The sequence below is a fragment of the Eumetopias jubatus genome, unplaced genomic scaffold (genome assembly GCF_037043125.1).
Source record: "Eumetopias jubatus isolate StellerSeaLion01/CBP00866 unplaced genomic scaffold, mEumJub1_p1.0 scaffold_12, whole genome shotgun sequence".
Taxonomy (NCBI): domain Eukaryota; kingdom Metazoa; phylum Chordata; class Mammalia; order Carnivora; family Otariidae; genus Eumetopias; species Eumetopias jubatus.
This window is the reverse complement of record NW_028274818.1, coordinates 62,625,219-62,645,875: the sequence shown is the minus strand read 5'-3', so window position 1 is coordinate 62,645,875 and position 20,657 is coordinate 62,625,219. Positions and strand designations below refer to the sequence as shown.

At 40.6% G+C, this 20,657-nt stretch overlaps 1 protein-coding gene across 5 annotated transcripts in view; it reads right to left on the bottom strand.

Annotated features, from left to right (window-relative positions):
- Positions 1–20,657, bottom strand: part of SDCCAG8 (SHH signaling and ciliogenesis regulator SDCCAG8) — a 231,952-nt gene that overhangs the window by 55,473 nt on the left and 155,822 nt on the right. For 4 of the 5 annotated variants that reach the window (XM_088017169.1, XM_028111549.2, XM_028111544.2 and 1 more), the window contains one exon: positions 16,792–16,923. In XM_088017169.1, coding sequence (XP_087873295.1) covers positions 16,792–16,923 — 132 coding nt within the window. Of the gene's footprint in view, positions 1–15,364; positions 15,971–16,791; positions 16,924–20,657 lie in introns of those variants that run through there. The other variant, XM_028111548.2, reaches the window with a different exon arrangement.

Here is a 20,657-nt window from a genome sequence, read left to right as displayed (position 1 = left end):
AAATATTTCAAGGACAGCAGCAATTTTTTAAACGAATTAGTTTCTAGGAAATGAAAGTCCAGAAAATATCACGGTGTATCATCAGGATATCATCCCCAGACCCTTCTCTTTAATCTGTTAAACTGCCACGGCCGGCAGTCTGCATGTTATCCGTGGTGAGAACAATGCATCAAACTGCTTCCCTTCTGCCTCCTCAATGTACAAGTTCAACTAAACAGAGGAAAACACTTTAAAAGGTCTAAAGGCCTTGTTCCTGGTGGAATCACCTCAAAAGTTATTGTGCTGAAAATTACCAAAGAAATGCTAAAAACAACATGGAATTCGACAAAGGGGTCCAATCATATGTTTGACTGATTCTAGAGTTCAGTCTTTTGTGCCACGTCAAGAGCACAGAAGCATCATGCCCAAAGGGCCACACACAAGGCTTGGCTGCACGAGTCCCACCTGCCAGGCTGAGAGCCCCCACTCTCCTGGGACTGCCTGGCGGGCTCTCCGACCCCCAAACTGAACTGCCCTTCCCAAGTCAGCGGAAAAGGTCTGCCATCGAACAAAACCCCACAGAAGCAGCCTCAAGTGGAGTATTTCCCGAAAAGAAGTGAGGTCTGGCCATCCTACCAGCAGATCCTATTTAGTTTCAAAGGGAGACCTGCTATTTTGTGTTTTTCTTTTCCTTTATTTTTCATTGAATGATGATACACTATTTCATTTGAATTGCAAAATAAGACCCAGGAATGAGTTATTTTATTTAACGAAAACATATATCTTAGCAGCGGACTCGAAGCTCCTTTCAGTCTCCCAACAACCCGAGGAGGTGGGAACCTTTCTTCCCTCCTGTTGTGGATGAGGAGGCTGAGTCACTGAGAGAGGAGTGACTTGCCCAGGAGAGGAGTGACAGCCTGTTTCAGCACTGGGGCTGGGATTAGAACCCGGGCAGAAGGCTCCAGAAACTGCATGTTCTTAACCACTAGGCACCATATGCTGTATTGGTAATTAAAAATCTTTTCAAAAGCTCATTTAGTCTGGCTGTAACGGGTGGGGGGGTGGTGGGAGGTCTCTAAGGCACATTAGCCCAAGGAGCCCCTAACAGAGAATTTGACTCTTAGATGCCACACTATCACTCCTGGGTTTGGAATGGGAAAATGTGCCGCGGAGCTTCAGAGCTCGGGACTCGGGGGGGTCCTGGAGTCCAGGCCCAGCTCGGATGCCGGCTGGCTGGGGCCACTTGGGGAGATGCTGCGGTGTACCCAGTGAAGGTGTGGGCTCTGGCATCAGATGGTCCTGCATTCCCCAGACTGGCCCTGCTGCCATGTATCAGCTGAGTGCAAATGGTGACCATGGTAAGTCACATAACCTCTTAGAGCCTGTTTGCCCCTCTAAAAAACAGAAGACAAGAATACTATCTTAATTGTATTGATCTAATAGTCACATTCCATATGGCCTCTCTGCTGCAGATTCTTTAATTATAAAACTGCAGTCTTGTATCAGAGATCACCAAGGCCCAGCTCCCTAACAAACACCGTGATTCCATGATGCCATGATGGTAAGACGGTCGACTGAATAATAAAGCTATACTATATTTACATAGTGCATTTCCCCCCAGCCCCGCCAATTTTTATACCTACGATCTGATTTGATCCTCATAACTATTCTGCGTGGTCTTTAATCCCCATTCCATGGATAAGGAAGTTGAGCCCAAAAGAGTTTATTTGGCCTGTCCAAAATCCTATGTTGGCAGGTGACATCAACCGTGAACTTTTGCTCCTTAGCACTGTTCTTTCCTTACTATAATTTGTTGTTTCCACAGAAGACATGACGCCTTTTGGCAATAAGCTTACAAATTAATGGAGAAAGTGAAAGATAGAAATCAGTCTGCCACCTGAGTCACACTGCCCACACCTCAAGTGATAGGTTCTTCCTGCCACTTGGAGTCAAATGCCACGCCCAACCCTAGAATTCAGGATTCGGCTTCTGAAGCGGCTGCTGAAAGGATGGGTTAATTAAGTCTAAAAGTCAGGTGAATTTCTCCCATGGGGAAAATTCTGGAACCTGGGCAGATAAAATCCCTTCTCTTTTCCTCCCTCCAGTGGGCCATGTGGAGGCAGTTTCTTTGTAACAGGCTTATCCAGAAACATCTCTGTGGTTGTGTCTCTGTGGCTTATCATGAACCAGTCAGCAGTAGGATAACACACTGTCCTATACTGTTCTCCATTCTTCCATGCCTCACCTTCCTTTCCCTCACTCTCACTGCCCGGGGACTGAAGCCAAACAAACTTTCTCCCTTAATTCTTGCTCAGGTTCTAAAACAATGGAAATGAAGGGATTGGCCAAATCTTCACAGATATCACCCACTTGGGTAATTAACATATCTAAAAACGGACAGAGAAAGATATACACCAGAGGAATAAGTTATAGGAATGGAAGTAGTCTGATAATGCAAAGAAATGACTAGTGAAAGGAATCAATGAGCTCAGGACCTAGAAACAAGCTACCACATGAAAATGGGCAATGCTGAGCAGAAAGCGATCAGGGAGCCGCTCTGGCTGAGCAAGTAGGAGGTAGACGTCACCATGTTTAAAAGGTTAACATCACAGAACTGTGTCTCCCTGCTGGAAAGCCTTCAAAGACCCCCCTCTCACAGTGCTCAGAATAAACTCCAGACTTATGTTTTACATGATTCAAGAGAAAGACTCTTCTAGCCCTAATTGCTAAGGGTTCTACTTCCTCTTAGGATGTAGGGTGCCACAAATGAACATAACTCTTACTTTAACAAGGAGAAAGAAGTTAATCAACGAAACCATACTTTTTCTTGAGCCAATCAGAGCTGAGGTTGCAAGATAACCAGATAAATGTCCTAGGGGAAGGTGAAAAGCAAAAGCTACCTTCTCCTGGAAGATGGGTGGAAACTTTGTGCACCTGGCCCGAGGAATAGATACATTTTTACTGAGTAAAATCCCTCAGTGGTGTGATGGCAAATGTTTGAAATGAAGCTCTCTTGGGGCAAAGAGGTCCTGTTTCATGATGTCTGCCAATTTCTCTGATGTGAAACCTTCTGTCATGGTCAATTTAAAACTACCAACATGATGTCGAATGCCCCATACGTTTCTAAAAATGTAATAAGTCAGCTCCAGCACACAACTGCATCTGACCCTGAGGAAGCAGCAGGGGGTCCCGTCCCCATCCCCATCATAAGCCATGATGACAGTCAAACAAACAAACAAGCACACAGAATACATCTGATGGGCCCATTGGCAGAATGAACTCAACAGAGTGGGGAAATCATTAAATTTGAAGACTGGCTAATAGAAAAGATCCAAAGTGAACTACAAAGAAGAGAGAAAAGAGTTGTGGGGGAGTGCCTGGAACAGTGCTCCGAAGAGCTGAGGGACAACCTCAGATGGTCGGACCAACGTGTAAGTGGGGGCCCGGAAGGAGAGACAGGAAGTGAACGGGAAGATCTGACCCTGCTTACAGCCTCCTCATCTACTCATCAATCTCCCATTTGATTTTAAAGCCATGGTGTCGTTCTTGAAGAGACCATGTTCTCCTTGATCCCCGGGACCTTTAAACATGTACTTCTTTCTCTCTGTGAAGATCACTTCTACTCCTTGTCAGGATTCAGTCAGGAATTATTTCCCTAAGGAATGGTACCCTGTCCCTTTAAACCTGGGTAAGGTGTCAGTCTGATGTACTCCCAGAGCATCCTCGGTGAATCCCACCAGAGCAGATTATCGACTGTGATCACTACGTGCTTCCCTTGTGGGTCTGGAAGCTCCTTAAGGGTAGAGATCATGGCTTTTTACTTTTGTATGCTCAGTGCATAATAAATGCTAATAAATATGAGGATATATTAATAAGCTAGAAGATACCACACAGAGCTCAAGCCAGGCAATCTAGTATAGGTTTTCACATTTAACATTCAATGTTTTAAAATTACAGTTTACGCCACAGCAACAAACATGACTGCAGAAATGAAAAATCCTATTTAACTTAAAAGCGCTAAATTAAATTTTAAATCATAAGGGTTAAGATAATGAAAATGTTAATCAGAAGTTCTTAATCTACCTAAACAATAAAACCAGAGAGAGAAATTTGGCTTTAAAGAGTGAACTCACTCAGGGTGATTCACGTCGGATTTATGGAAGAAATGTTTAGGGATTTTAAGCATGGAAATATACTTTCTGTCCTCTAACGTAAGAACAGAAATTTGTCTGCCCTTTTTAGCAAAAGCTCTGTCCAAGGCGTGTTCAATGCTCATCACCTCTAGTGGTTCTTGGTACGATTTGAACATATGTTTGATACTTATTTTTAATTGAATATTTTTTATTTCCAGACTTAATTGTGGAAAAATAAAAAATAATAAACATTATAAGAATATTAAGACTGGCTGGTAATAGTTGGTTTGCTAAACTATTTGTCTCCAAAAAAGCATTAGCCATTTCCTACTACTTTATGTTCTTAGAGTTTTTTCTTTAAAAAAAAATTTTTTATAACAACTTCCCACCCAGGAATAGAAGTTAAAATCTGTTAGCTTTTGTTTGTTTGTCTTTGTGCTCCTCACTCCCAACTATGCTGAAAATATGACGTTTTTAACCAAGTAGGTAAATGTATCCCTCTTGAAATCTGATTTGGGGCTCGTATTAAAAACTTTCACCACTGAACAGAGGACATATACACATAAACACACATATTCACATACTCGCAGACACTTAAGATTACCTTAGGCCTTTCCCAAGTATGGTCCAAAATGTTGTTCCATAAATCAGGGGTAGAAAATTCAGAAGGGGTGTTCCCACAGAAATAACCTTATGTAAACACGGTGTTTTGTTTCACAGACTAGCTCACGAGATCCCATTTAACCCATGATGTAAATAAACCACCTTCTAGAATGTTAGCCTCTGAAGTTCCCGTTGCACCCTCAGAATCTGGAACAGAGCCTGGCGTGTGTTAATGGGCTGATAAATACATTGAATGAAGGATACTGAGTGAATAATAGTATGAAACTTTTGTCGAGCACTAAGTCTGTGCCAGGCACTGTTTTAAAGAGTTTTCATGGATTATTTTAGGGAATTATCACATCGCTCTAAGGTTGCATTTTTCAGATAGAGAAATGTAAGATTTAAGGAATTTGCTTAAGACCACATGGCTAGGAAGTGGTAAACTAGGAAAACCCAGAGAGCCTGGTTCTAGGGTGCATGCTCCTAATGACTATACATGGTCTCTTTACTAAAGTTCTACGTCTTACTAGCAGAGAACTAGAACCTGAAGGCAGCTTAAAGCATAAGGGCAGGGATGTCTGTCTGCTCATCCAGCACATGCTACATAATCAACAGTCAATAAATATTTGATGAATAAGTGAAAGGGAGTCTTCTTCCTTTTCTTGGACATCGGGACTATTTTAGAAAGAAGTGTGAATTATATATTAAAATGTCTTTGGCATTTTCCATACTCTCTTTCATCGGGTATCTTTCCATTTAATCTACTCTCAGGTGATCATTTATGATAGTGTTTGCCTTGTTCCAACTATAGTGTCTGGACAGGCTGCTTTCATAGCTTATTATCCACTCCCAGATCAAAATTCTAATTCCCACAGTTAGAACCTCCCCCGTTGTTGGGAGGAAAGAAATCTGACTTCAGGTCTTCCCATTAAAATATACTCGAACCTAGCTTCTAGTCCTCTTAGGGACTTGTCAATAATACATGGAATAATTGGATTTTAAAGAGATTGTTTGTTAACCCCCCTTGGCTTATAATTTTGGTATAATTTTGGGGGAAAGGGTGAAACTTTCTAAGCTGTTCCTGGTTTTTGTAGCTTCCTCCTTTCCTCTACACAATACTCTCAGATGGTTTGTCCTTAGAGTCCTTAGGGGAGGCAGCCTACCTAATCCCTACACTTCCACGGTCCAGTAACATGAAAGCTAGAGATAACCAAGAAGCATTTCAAGATAAGTTGCAATGAGCTTGGTTCCTAGCAACATATGGATTACTTATCATCTATAATTTTATATTACAAAATAATGGCACATAAATCTAAAATAACATAGCAATTATGTTAATTTACTTTTACTAGTATGTTGTCAGTTACCCAAAAATACAGATTCCCAGGGCGCCTGGGTGGCTCAGTTTGTTGAGCCTCCGACTCTTGATTTCAGATCAGGTCAGGATCTCAAGGTTGTGAGATGGAGCCCCATGTTCAGCTCTGCGCTGGGCGGGTGTGGAGCCTGCTTAAGATTCTCTCTCTCCCTCTCCCCTTGCCCCTCCCTTGAACCTTCCCACACATGGGTGCGTGTCCACACTCTCTCTCTCTCAACAACAACAACAACAACAACAAAACACCAAATTCACAAGCAGCACATCACCAAAGGAGTGACTCTCTAAAGCAGGGCCAGGGGAGACCAGAGGTGGGGATCATATATACATTTGGTTTAGCAAAAGAGATGCAAATGATTCACTCGTGAATTACAATTCACATAGGACTTGCAACATAGTTACTGAGAAACTGATACATTGCTGAACCAAGTATATAATATCGCACTCCTCAGAGGTTAACAAAACAATGTAGGACAAATGAAATTAATTACCATGAAGCTAAGTTAAGAGCATTTTAGGGGTGCCTGGGTGGCTCAGTTGGTTAGGCGACTGCCTTCGGCTCAGGTCATGATCCTGGAGTCCCGGGATTGAGTCCCATATCGGGCTCCCTGCTCAGCGGGGAGTCCGCTTCCCACTCTGACCCTCCCCCCTCTCATGCTCTCTCTCTATCTCATTCTATCTCTCAAATAAATAAAATCTTTAAAAAAAAAGAGCATTTTATAATTAAAAGCAAGAATAGCAGCATTAAAAACCCAGATGACCTCAGCATGACACTGATGATGCAGTAATAACTAAATGTCCTTCGCCCCCCCAAATCATGGGAAGTCAAACTGCTGGAGCTCATGCAGGATCTGGGGAGACTGGCAAGGGGTAGAAGCCAGTGGAATGCTGCACTAGCATTCTCAGTAAATTACTGATTTACTGATTCTCCGTAAATCACCACCCAGGGCACTTTGGTTTATACTTTGACTACTCTTCTAAATGAGGAAAGATCCACTCAAAACATTTCCTCAGGGACAGGGGAAGTTTTATGACTATGCACCCAAATCTAACATCAACAGACTTCTGGTTTATACAAATCAGAGAGAACAAGAGATCAAACACACCCTCCAGGGCAACCATCTCTTGTCCAGGCTGCCAATGGAGGCGAGTCTCCCAGAGCACCCCTCCTTCTTGCCTGTGGGGTTTCTGGAGGTACAAGAGTGGCAGGAGGAACCTACCAGGAGATGGTGGGTGATGTCTCAGCTGCTCGGGAGCCCCATCAGCCCAAACAGAGAGGGAGCCTGCAACCAGGGGAGAGAGGCCGAGGGGTAGACCCTTTCCGTCTTTGTACCCCCCAGCCTAGTACTGTGACTGGCAACAAATGGATGCCCGATAAACAGAGAACAAACCAATTCTGGCCTCAGCTCACTTTACCAGTGCTCTATTCAGAAAGTCACATTTATCAGCTCCTATCCTCCTCTCAAGCCACTGCTGAGCTGCAGGAGGTGACCCTCTTCTAGACCAGGATTCCTCCTGGCTCAAGCTTGGTCTCTCCTCTGCTCTGTCTACCTCAGCATCTCCAAATTCATCTGATTCTCAAAGCCTTTCACAGAAATACATACCTTTATGAATCCCCTTAGGGATCAGTTAAATTATTTCATAGTTTTTACACGATATGATTAAGAGGGATTTTTAAAGTAACAAATTTTATTTGAGGTATATCTTTAAATTTTTTAATATAAAGTTTATTTTTAAAGCAATTTTCCTGAACCTAAAACTATTCTAAAAGATAAAGTCTATGAAAAAATATGATGAGAGGGGGTACCTGGGTGGCTCAGTCAGTTGGGCGTCTGAATTGTGGCTTTAGCTCAGGTCGTGATCTCAGGGTTGTGAGATTGAGACCCATGCCAGGTTCTGAGCTCAGCACGAGTCTGCTTGAGATTCTCTCCCTCTCCACCCCTCTCTAAAATAAATAAATTTTTTAAAAAATTATTCATTTATTTATTTGAGAGAGAGAGAGAGAGAGAGTACAAGCAGGGGGAGGGGCAGAGGGAGAAGCAGGCTTCCCGCCGAGCACGAAGCCCGATGCAGGGCTCTATCCCAGGAACCTGGGATCATGACCAGAGCTGAAGGCAGACGCTCAACCGACTGAGCCACCCAGGCGCCCCAATTAATAAATCTCTTAAAAAAACTTATGAGAAACAGGGTATTTGCATGGTCTCCAACTGTCTCCCCACGAGGCACTTAATAACTTCTCTTGAGCAGAGATCCAGCAGACACCACCTTGACCAAGTGATCAAAATCAACATCACCAGTAACAGGACACAGTGTGTCAACACGCTGCAAGAGAGGGACACAACACTGTGGGATTCCTGCCCTAAATGCCCAACCTCAGCCTAACCATGAGGATGCCTCAGACAAACTGACACTGAGCCACTCTACAAACAATGGAGCAGTTCTCATCAAAAGTGAGGAACAGTCACAGGTCAGGTTTCTCTCCGAGAGAAATTCTTAAGTGTCTAAAGACAACTAAAGAGAAATGAGAACTAAATGCAACATAGAATCTTGAACCAGAACTAGAATATTAGGGGAAAACTAGTGAAATCCTAATGAGGTCTAGAGATGAGTTCCTAGTATTGCATCGATGCTAATTTCCTAGGTCAGATCACTGTATCGTGGTTACGTAAGATGCTTGCTCACAGGAGCATGGCTGGGTGAAGGGCAAATGGGAACTCTCAATTATTTTTGTAACTTGTCTATAAGTCAAATTATTTCAAAATAAAAAGCTTAATAAAAGTAATTTTCCTATGTAACCAAATAATGCCAGCAACTTCACTAACATAAATTAAATCCTTAATGAATTAATTATATAGGAAAAAAGGCACAATTGGCCAATAACATAATATGGTTCAGGAACAAAATGTGCTCTATAATGTAGATTTGAAATTAAATTGATGTGTAAGAATAAAAAACAAAAATAGCTTCATGATATTTTTTGGAATTGGGTTTTTTTAATGTAAAATTCAACTTATTGCTTCATTTTTTTAATTGATTTTTTTTTAGAGCAATTTAAGACTCCCAGCAAAACTGAGGGGAAGGCACAGAAACTTCTCATATACCCCCTGTCCTCACACATGCACAGACCACCCCCCATCATCAGCATCCTCCTCTAGAGTGGTACATCTGTTACAAGTGATGAACCTACAGGGACACATCACAATCACCCCCAAGTCCATAGTTACATTACGCTTCATTCTTGGTGTTGTTCATTTTATGGGTTTAGAAATGTATAATGACTTGTAGACACTATTATGGTATCATATAGAGTATTTTCACTGCCCTAGAAATCCTCTGTTCTCCTCCCCCCGTACCCTTGGCAACCACTGACTTTTTTACAGCCTCCATTGTTTTGTCTTTTCCAAAATGTCATATACTTGGAATCATAGTTTGTAGCCTTTTCAGACTGGCTTCTTTCACTTCGTAATAAACATTTAAGGTTCCTCCGTGTCTTTTCAAGGCCTGATAGCTCATTTCTCTTTAACGCTAGATACTATTCCACTGTCTGGTGGTATCACAGTTTATCCATTCACCTACTGAAGGGTATCTGGTTGTTTCCAAGTTTTGGCAATTATGCATAAAGTCACTATAGATATCTCTGTACAGGTTCTTGGGTGGATATAAGTTTTCAACTCCTTTGGGTAAATACCAAGGAGCATGATTGTTGGGTCATACGTTTAGTTTTCTAAGAAACTGCCAAACTGTCTTCCAAAGTGACTGTACCATTTTGCATTCCCACCAGCAGTGAATGAGAGTTCCTGTTGCTCCACATCCTTGCTGGCACTTGATGGTGTCAGTGTTCTGGATTTTGACAACTCTAACAGGTGTGTAGTGGTATCTCATTGTAGTTTTAGTTTGCATTTTCCTGATGACATATGATGTGGAGCATTTTTCATATGCTCATTTGTCATCTGTATCTCTTCTTTGGTGAGGTGTCTGTTAAGGTCTTTGACCCATTTTTTTTTTTTTTAAGATTTTATTTATTTGACAGAGAGACACAGTGAGAAAGGGAACACAAGCAGGGGGAGTAGGAGAGGGAGAAGCAGACTTCCCACTGAGCAGGGAGCCCGATGCGGGGCTTGATCCCAGGACTCTGGGATCATGACCTGAGCTGAAGGCAGACTCTTAATGATTGAGCCACCCAGGCGCCCCTTTGACCCATTTTTTAATTGGGTTGTTTCTTTTCTTATTGTTGAGCATTAAGAGTTCTTTGAGGATTTTGGACAATATTTTCTTCCAGTCTGTGGCTTGTCTTCTCATTCTCTTCACATTGCCCTTCTCAAAGCAGAAGTTTTACATTTCAATAAAGTCTATCTTATCAATTATTTCCTTCCTGGACCTTGCCTTTTGTGTTGTGTCTAAAAAGTCATCACCATTCTCAAGGTCATCTAGGTTATCTTCTAGGAGTTTGAAAGTTTCATATTTTATATTTTGGTTTGTGGTCCATTTTGAGTTAATTTTTGTGTCAACTATATGATCTGTGCCTAGTTTTTTTTTTTTTTTTGCATGTAGATGTCCAGTTATTCCAGAACCATTTGTTGAAAAGACTATCTTTGCTCCATTGTATTGTCTTCGCTCTTTCATCAAAAATCATTTGACTATATTAATTTGGGCTTATTTCTGCGTTCTCTGTTCCATCCCACTGATCCCTTTGTCGATTCTTACTCAAATACTGCATTGTCTGGATTACTCCAGCTTCATAGTAAGTTGGAAATCAGGTAGGACCAATCCTCCAACTTCATTCTCCTCCTTTATTATATTGAAACTATGTTGGCTATTCTGGGTCTTTTGCCTCTCCATATAAACTTCAGAAGCAGTTCATCACTATCCATAAAATAACTTACTGGGATTTTAGTTGGGATTACATTAAATCTATAGGTCAAGCTGGGAAGAACTGACCTCTTGATAATATTCAGTCTTCTTATCTATGAACAAGGAATATCTCTCCATTTATTAATTCTTTGGCTTCATTCATCAGAGTTTTGTAGTTTTCCTCATATAAACCTTGTACATATTTTGTTAGAGTTATACTTAAGCATTTAATTTCTGGGGTGCTAATGTAAATGGTGGTGTGTTTTTAATTTCAAATTCCAGTTGTTCATTGCTAGTATGTAGGAAAGTGATTAATTTTCATATATTAACCTTGTATCCTGTAACCTTGCTATAACTGCTTATTGGTTCCAACAGTTTTTTCCTACATAGATGATCATGTCATCTACAAACAAAGACAATTTCATATCACCCTTCCCAATCTTTAGACCCTTTATTTCCTTTTTTGTCTTACTGCATTAGCTAAAACTTCCAGTATGATGTTGAAAAGGAGTGGTGAGAGGGAACATCCTTGCCTTATATCTGATCTTTTTGGGAAAGCTTTGAACTTCTCACCACCAAGTATGATACTAGCACTAGGTTTTTGTAGATGTTCTATATCAAGTTGATGAAGTTCTCCTCTACTTCTAGTTTACTAAGAGTTTTTACCATGAATAGGTGTTGGATTTTTGTCAAATGCTTTTTCTGCATCTATTGATATGATCATGTGATTTTTCTTGCTTAGCCTACTGATGTGATGGGTTACATTAATTGATTTTTAAATGTTGAACCAGTCTTACATACCTGAAATAAATCATACTTGGTTGTAGTGTGTAATTCTTTTAAAATATTGTTGGATTCTCTCTGCCAATATTTTGTCTTATTTTGTTTTTAAATGGTGAAATAAAGGTTAAGATTTCAGGCTTCTATCTTCAGGGACTTCTCTAAAAACAGTGAATAGTCTTAATTCCCCCAAAATGGAATGCCTAAATTAGATAAAAATCAATACCTTATTTCCCTTTTATTTTTCCTGAATAAGCTCTAGGCCCAACGTGGGGCTTGAACTCATGACCGCAAGATCAAGAGTCACATGCTCTATCAATTGAGCCAGCCAGGTGCTCCTATTTCCTATTCTTAACACTGGTTTTCAAGGAATAAACTTTCTATTAGAAAAATACAACTTCATAGATTTGGTAAAGATCATTCTGAGGGAGTTTATAGAAGAATTGCCAATGTTAAACTCATTATTCACTCGTTACATAACAATCAGCAGCTGCATGTCTTCATCAATGGTTTTTATGTGTGTAATTTAAGCCATACATTGCCACAAAAAGAAAACAAAACTATGTAAGACTGCATAATTGACAAAACGATGTGGATTCCTGGGGGCTGGTGACCCAATATTTGACCCCACGACAGCACGTGAGGGCGCTAAGGCTTGTTCCCTCTGCAAACACTGCGGAGTTCTCACATGGTTCTATTTTCGATGACAAAATATATGAATCCATACCTGTCTTAAAACATTACCAGAAAATATGCCATTGCTATCTTGAACAGGAATCCCCTGGACTGCCTTTGTGGATACCAGAGATTCCAAATCACCAGCTGGAAAATGGGCCTTTCCTGACTCCATAGTTTAATGATCTGGACAATCAGAATTTAGTACATTCACATCTACCCCTCCTAATACATTCCCCCACCACCGGTTGCTTGGTCTTTTTAAATATTGTTGGATTCTTGCTAAATGCTTTCTGCTTTCCTTGGCCACCGAATCTCATGAAAAAGTATTTTAAATGTGCTATGTCAGTTTTTCTACTCATGCTAACTTTTCAATATGCCCTAACATGGTTGCTGTACTCTTCTACTAACAATATTTTTGTTAACATAACCAGTGCTGTCTATGTCACTAAGTTCAGTGGATACTTTCAGTCAATTAATCACTCAGCAGCGTCTGGTTGGTCCCTTCCTCTTTGCTGAAGCATGCACGACAGTGTGCTCTTCTGGTTTCCACTTGTTTCCCGGGTTCCTTGTCTTAGTGTCTTTTGCCAACCTCTACCTTACCTTTAAAAAGGTTGGTGTTCTTGGTGCACCTGGGTGGCTCAGTCAGTTAGGCATCCAAATCTTGGTTTTGGCTCAGTTATCATCTCAGGGTCATGAGATCGAGCCCCGTGTCAGGCTCCTCACTCAGTGGGGAGTCTGCTTCAGACTCTCTCTCCCTTTCCTTTTGCTGCTCATAAACACACTCTCTCTCAAATAAATAAATACATCCTTTAAAAAATGTTTATGTTCTTTAAATGTTGAAGCCCTTTTTCCTTCTTATTGTACTTTCCCTCTGGTTATTTACCTCATTTACTCACAAGGTTTCAAATATCCTCTACAGGCTCTATTGATAGATTTCTATCTCCAGCCCAGACCTGTCTCCTAGGCGGAGTCCCTATGTCTCCCTGCTTATTTGACATTTCCATCTGTATAAAGCATTGGCATATTAAACTCGACAGGGCCAAATTGAACACTTGGTCTTATCCCAAACCCAAGCCATCTTGCCCACAAACTTGCTTCTTTGTGCATCCTCTAGCTCTCTAAGTGGCGCCACTATGTCCCCATTGCTCGAGTCAGAAATATGGGTATTATCCTTGATATGCCCCCCTACCCAACAGACTCAATCAATTACTAAGTCCTATTGATTTCGCCTCCTACATATTTCCCCAATCTGTTTACCTCTCTCTATCATCATTATCATCACTTGGAGTTCAAGCATCATCATCATCACCTAACTACTCCAGGAGCTCCCAATGGATCTTGCACAAACACCGTGGCTCTGCTCTAACACATGATCTACTCTGGAACTGGAATGCTATTTTTTTAAAAATATTTATTTCTTTATTTGAGAGAGAGAGCATGAGCAGGAGGGACAGAGGGAGAAGGAGAAAGAATCTCTAGCAGACTCTGTGCTGAGTGTGGAGCCCGACATGGGGCTCAATCCCACGACCGTGAGATCACGACCTGAGCCAAAACCAAGAGTCAGACACTGTGCCACCCGGGCACCCCTGGAATGCTATTTTTTAAATGGATATTTGATCACCTCATTCTTTAAAAAAATAAAAATTCCTAAGTAAAAGGTCTGTAAGAAAAACTTAAAGGTCTGGCCCTCACCTACCTCTCCAACCTCATCATGTGTCATTCTTTCCCTTATTCTTTATGTTAAACACACAAGTTTCTTTCCTTCCTCAAAAGTCCTTTCTTCAATTTTACAGTCTTCTTTTCTCCAGAACAGGAGCTGGTGAACTTTTTTAGGAGAAGGCCAGACATTAAGTATTTCAGGCTTTGTGGGCCAATGGGTCACAGTCTCTGACTCCAGCGCTGAGCTATGGCACTGCAACGCAAGACGAGCCACAAACAGTACGTGGACAAATGAGCACCACTGCCCTCCTGAGCCTCGTACCGTGGGCTGTGGGCTGGGGCACGGTCGGCCATCTCCCGTTCTAGAAAGCTAGGCGTCCATATTCTGATGCTTACGGATTCACTTTGAGTATCATTTTTCTCATTGAAACTTTTCCTGAGCAGGTAAGTCCCCTTATTAAAGGTGCTTTTACCACAAAGTATATATCTCTTTATAGAACCAATTGTTACTGTAATTAAGTAGATATTTACGACATTATTTTGTCTATATCCACCTTCCCTATAAGGCTGTAAATTTCATGACACTGGGGACTATGTTTACTTTGCTATTTTATTCCCAGCATGTGGTGGAGAACACAGCAATCAATAAATATCTGTTGAATGAATGAATGATTAATTTGCTGCCTGGCCTTGAGTTGGCAACTGTAGCTTTCTGAGAGCCTCAGTTATTCATCTGGAAATGGATGATAGTAACAGCTATTTCCCCTTTGTTTCAAGGTAAGATAACATGGCTGAGTGCATTTTGTGGACTCTAATACAAATTTAAGGAAAAAAAATATTAGCAAAATGACTTGGTTGCCCACTATGGGAAAAATTGCAGCCCAAACCAGGCCAAATTCTCTGGCTTGTTTTGTTGGCCCTCTAGCCATGAATGGTTTTGTTTTCTTAGAAGACTGTGAAATGTAAAAGCAAAACAAAGAAGACCTTGTGACAGAAACCACACGTGGCCCACAAAACCTAAGGTATTTTAGTCTGGCCTAGAACAGTGTCTGAGTCTAAGTAAATATTTTATTTTATTTTTTTAATTTAATTTAATTTATTTATTTAATTGACAGAGAGAGAGAGAGAGAGAGAGAGTGAGAGAGGGAACACAAGTAGGGGGAGTGGGAGAGGGAGAAGCAGGCTTCCCGCTGAGCAGGGAGCCCGATGCGGGGCTTGATCCCAGGACCCTGGGACCATGACCTGAGCCGAAGGCAGTTGCTTAACCGACTGAGCCACCCAGGTGCCCCCTAAGTAAATATTTTAATGAGTAAATAAATGAATGATTAATTACCTCCCAATACACCCATATTTTAATATTTTGGTGGCTGAAAAGCAGTGCCATTTTCCGACTACCTTTCTTCCTTTCAATAGAGCAAGTGATTGAAATATAAAGTATTTACCCCCTCCCTAAAGATTCTATGTTGACTTTAAATTTAAAAAACAAAATAAAAGGAGTCTATAAGCATTTTCATTTTCCTCTCAATTATGTCAACAATTGCTTTTGAAACAGAGAAGGTGTGGGGTGTCTGGGGAGCTGGATAGGAATGGGGGGGCTGGGAGCCAAGAGAACCCCTTCAAGCTTGCGGCGATGTTGTACATGTGACCATCACTGGAGTCCAAACCTACAGCAATCCATTCATTGTATGTTGTAAATACGTTTCTTTTCCCCCTGGGGAATCCATCATTATACAGAAATTTTAAGTGACACATTTATAGGAAATGAGAAGGGTCTGGGTTTGTTACAAAAGAACTGCACTTAAAAAGAAAAGGAATTTGGAGTCAAAAGGTCAAGATTCAAGTTTGAACTCTACCACTTCCTCAACCTGTCCCTCTGAGCAAATCCATTAGGCTCTCTGAGCTTGCGTTTCTTCACCTAGAAAAAGGGAGCAAATATCATTGGCGCCATTTAGTAGGTGGCTAGTAGGAGCCAAGCACTTGATGTATATTTGATCTTTATATCAAACCGCAAAGTGGCCATTATTAGTCCCAATATTAGATAAAGAAACTGATGCTCAGGGAGGTCACGTAAGTTGCTCCCAGTGACACCACTAGGAAGAACCAAAAGGTTTGGAGTTAAATTCTGTCTCCAGCAACACCATCAGTGCATATCTGATGAAGATATTTAACTTTCGGGGCACCTGGGTGGATCAGTCAGTTAAGCATCTGACTCTTGGTTTCGGTTCAGGTCATAATCTCATGGGTTGTGGGATCCAGCCCAGCGTCGGGCTCTGTGCTCAGTGGGGAGTCTGCTTGGGGATTCTCTCTCCCTCTCCCCACTCGAGCGTGCGTGCTCTCTCTCTCTAAGTAAATGAATAAATATATTTTAAAAAGATATTTAACCTTCTTAGCCTCTTATATGTTTTATCTTACAAAAAACACACGAAACCTAATTTCTATGACAGTCCTCCATATTACATCACCAACTTACACCTTAAAGGTAGATGGATTTCCTATAATGCTATTAAATCTAACTCTGTGTCTACAGTAAAGAGGAGTTATACTCTCCCCTCTGTGTAGTATAAGGACAACCTAAGTGGAGAAAGCATAAATACTCAAGAGTATTAGATTTTGAGCACATCCCTTGCATGCCACAGTGGCCATGAATTCTATTTATTCCACACCAATTCCCACTCTGATTTTGAACCAAGCACTTTCAATATACAGCATGTCAGTTGATTACTGAAGCTGTATTACCTCTGCTTCATTATCTCATGTAGTCTCCCGTGTTGGACACACTGCTCCTCCAATTCCACATTTCTTCTCTCTAACTTTTCCAGTTTGTCATGCGTATACCTTTTCTCTTGACTGAGTTGAGCTATTTCAGACCTAGAGAGGTGAAAACACAGAAATGAAAGATGTTAAAGTTGTATTACTGGAGCACGTTTTTACCATTTAACATTAGCATTGTCTTAAACCCCATACTTAAAAATAACAGTGTAAATAAAAGTTATTTTATGTAAAATGGAATAATTCAGAAATTGCAAAATGTTTAGTGGAGGAATATATGCATTGCAGGGACTTAAGTGGCAGACAGAGAAAGGAAGAGTGACTTACTCTGAAAGAGATGGCTTCTTCCAGGACCGACAAAAAAATGATAATGATTCCTATTCATACCCAATATTTATTGAGTGCCTATTGCAGGCCAGCCACCATGCTGTTAAAGGAGCAATCCCAGGCCTAATCTCTATGACAGAGCGTTGTTTCTTTTAATTAACATAGCTAATGTAATGGCACATGATTAAAATCATATAGTTCCAAAAGGCATAATAATGAAAAATGGTGTACCTCTACCCACCCTCCCACCCCATCTCCAGTTTGTTAATGTAATTACTAATATTCCAGCGTGTAGTTAAAGCAATAGCCATATTTATGTCATGTGACTACCTAAATATTGGTCCTTGCTGGCTCAGTAGCTTATCATGATCACATGCGCACTGGTGTACATTTATCGTCCCCCAATGAAGGCTTTGGTGTAGAGTGACGGAACATCAAGCCATCTTTTCCAGTGGGAGATTTCTAATACCCGTATCTATCATTCTTCCTTCTGTGGCCATTCTGCTTCTCAAGAGAAGAATTCTCCAGCTCCCTGCTTGTTGGGTCTGACCCTAACTAGCAGTGGTTTAGGAGCTGGTGGGAAGTAGAGAGGTGGGGATCTCACCTTTCAGAATGCAGACTTCTTCCTATTAATTTCGTTGCTATTCTCAGTGCCCCTATTTTAACCAGAGCCTGCTGGTTCAATGTCTTCAGAGAGGAAGCCCCTAATCCGCTGGGTGGAGGAGGGACAGTCACTGGCTCCATGGGGCAGGGGGCAGAACTGTTAGTTTTGGTTTCGGTCCTATGCTTCACTTCTGCCTTCCGAGTTTTCCTGGCATCCCGAGAGCAGACGAGCTTGCTTCCCATGCGGGGGTCCCCTCTGGAGACCCATAAGATTCACCTTCTCCCACTTTGCCACCTCAGGTACTATTTACCCAATCTTTTTCCTGCCTTCACACATCTCATGTGGGATCACTGGTAGCTACTTTGGTGATGATGATTCGTGTCCCTCGGCAAATATGCTACCTCTTCAGTATCTTGGAGGATCACCTCAAGTCTCAAAATCCAAAGATCAGAAAGAGACCTCTCCAAGAAAAATCATAGCCCTGTCCTCGCTTTCATTCAGCATGGATCCTGTGGCCACGGCCTCCTCATGCTCCTCACAGGTACCGAAAGTTTAAGGCTCTTGCATATGAAAATGCGAGCAGTTAACAACTGGTTTGCTTCTTGAAGGTTAAGTAAGACACTTGATGCAGAATTATGTCCCTCCAAAGAAAGGATTCCTCCATTAGGTGAGAGTTTTCTTCCTGGTCAAGGAGAGATGTGGATTTGCTCAGGGAACTCATCCCAAGGAACTCATCCCAAGTGACGGTGTCACCGTATGAAGCAATTTCTCACTTTCCATCCCCCTCATTCCTCGTTTTGTTTTCATCTTGGTTCCAGTGTCACCTCAAAGGAAGCTTGCCCTGATTAATACTTTGCAGTTCTCAATATGTCAGCACATTTTATGAAACTACCCCCAGCTTTTCTCCATATATTAGCTTATAATTTATTCCTCTGAACTGTGGCTCTATGCCTCATCTTTCTTACTAGATTATGCATGAGGGCAGGGATTATCTCATTTTTAAGCTCATATCAAGCACTCAGTCTACATTTGCTTCTCCTAATAAGAATTTACCTATATTTAAAATAGTCTAAATCAGTTAGTAATGATTTATGTTTCTCCTTTCAAAATCACATACAATATACAAGAATTTAAGGCAGTTATAAGAAATTGTTAATTGAGTGGTCTTCCAAGATTAGTATCTCCTATCACAACATGCACTATGCACTAAAATAAATTCCCAAAAGACAACAAGTATCCTTAAACCAGATTAGGAAAACACGCAGAAGAATATTTATCTGTTCTCAGGTACTTCCCCAGAAAAAAAGTCACTTTTTAAAAGAACAATCACAAAGGAAACATAGATTTTTACAATATAAGAATATGAAACCTTTACACACAAAAAGTTGTAATGCTCACAGCAGCATTCTTTCTAGAAGCAACCTTGCTCTGCAACCCAATATCTGGAAACCGAATCGAGAAATGTGTCAACAGAAGACTGGTTACATTACTTATACAAAGGTATATAAAGAGGCTATTCTGACAGTGAGGGCTATCTATTGGTGGCATTATTTATTGACCTAAAAATATGATATATTGGTAAGAAAGGAAAATATTTCAAAATCAGCATATAGTAACACCGTTTTATAGTTAAAAAATACTTTCCCCTCCTCCCTTAAAAATACTTTGATGTGTATATTACATATTAATATGGATTATCTCTAGGTGTCAGAATTAGGAATTTTTTTAAATATATTTTCCTTTTCCATTTTTTTTGAATTTTTACAATAGACATATATTTAAGACAAAAAAATAAAGTCACTGAAGCTGAACCTACTGTGGTCATCATGTCATAATACATGTAAATCACACCATTATGCTGTACTTCTTAAACTTAGATGGTGATGCATTTCAATAATTTCTCAACAAACCCGGAAAAAAAATTTTGAAAGTCACTTTGATTTTGAAAAAAATTCATGAAAAACAAAAGGCACTGGGAACAAAATTTTCCAAAATTAAAAAAAGAACTGAGAACACAGGAAAAATGAGACAAATGAAGAAGAGAAACATCCTTTAACAAAGTGCTATCCCACTCTCCACCAAAATCTAAACTAAAACATACGAGGAATATGAAAAATATTCACAGAGGAAGAAATAGAAATGGTCAATTGACATTTATAAAATATTCAATTTCTACTATTATTCAAAAAAATGCACAACAAAACCAGATTCCAGTTGAGTATTTAGTGACGCATGCCTACTTTCTGCCAGATAGCGTAATCCATCCTTTATATTAATGATCGAAATTAAATCTTCAAAGTAAGTGTTTATTTCCTTTTCTCTGTGAGGTAAATAGGAGGTTTAATGACTTGCCTGAGGTCACCCAAGGGTGATTAGCCCAGCCCTGATACAAACACTCACCTGCCCAACTCTAAAAGGGTTGTCCCACCCACTATGCCATACTGCCTCTCACTTCTTTTGTAAATCTCAACTCTTCGTGTCACATACTGATGTGGGTATACTGAGAATCAAGCGTAGTACTTGAGCGAAGTCATCCACATCAATAGCCTTAAAAGGGTTTATTATTATTGAAACAGAAAAAAGACAGGTCAGAGTCTTTGGACCCGCAATCCTCTTTTAGGCATCTCGACTAAGGGAATCATCAAAAATTCAGAATAATGGACAAAATTATTATTATATTATTCATAACAGTGAAAAACTGGAAACATCTTAAATGTCTAATGAATTATTATGCATACGAATGATTCAATTAAAATGGTTTCCAGAGTAGTGACGTAGACAAAATGTTCACCAGCAACAGTAAGTGAAAGCAGGATACAGATTGTACATACAGTGCCAGTCACCCACCAGGTGAATGTGTGTGTACAAACACACTTACATCCACACGCAAACTCACTGCCAG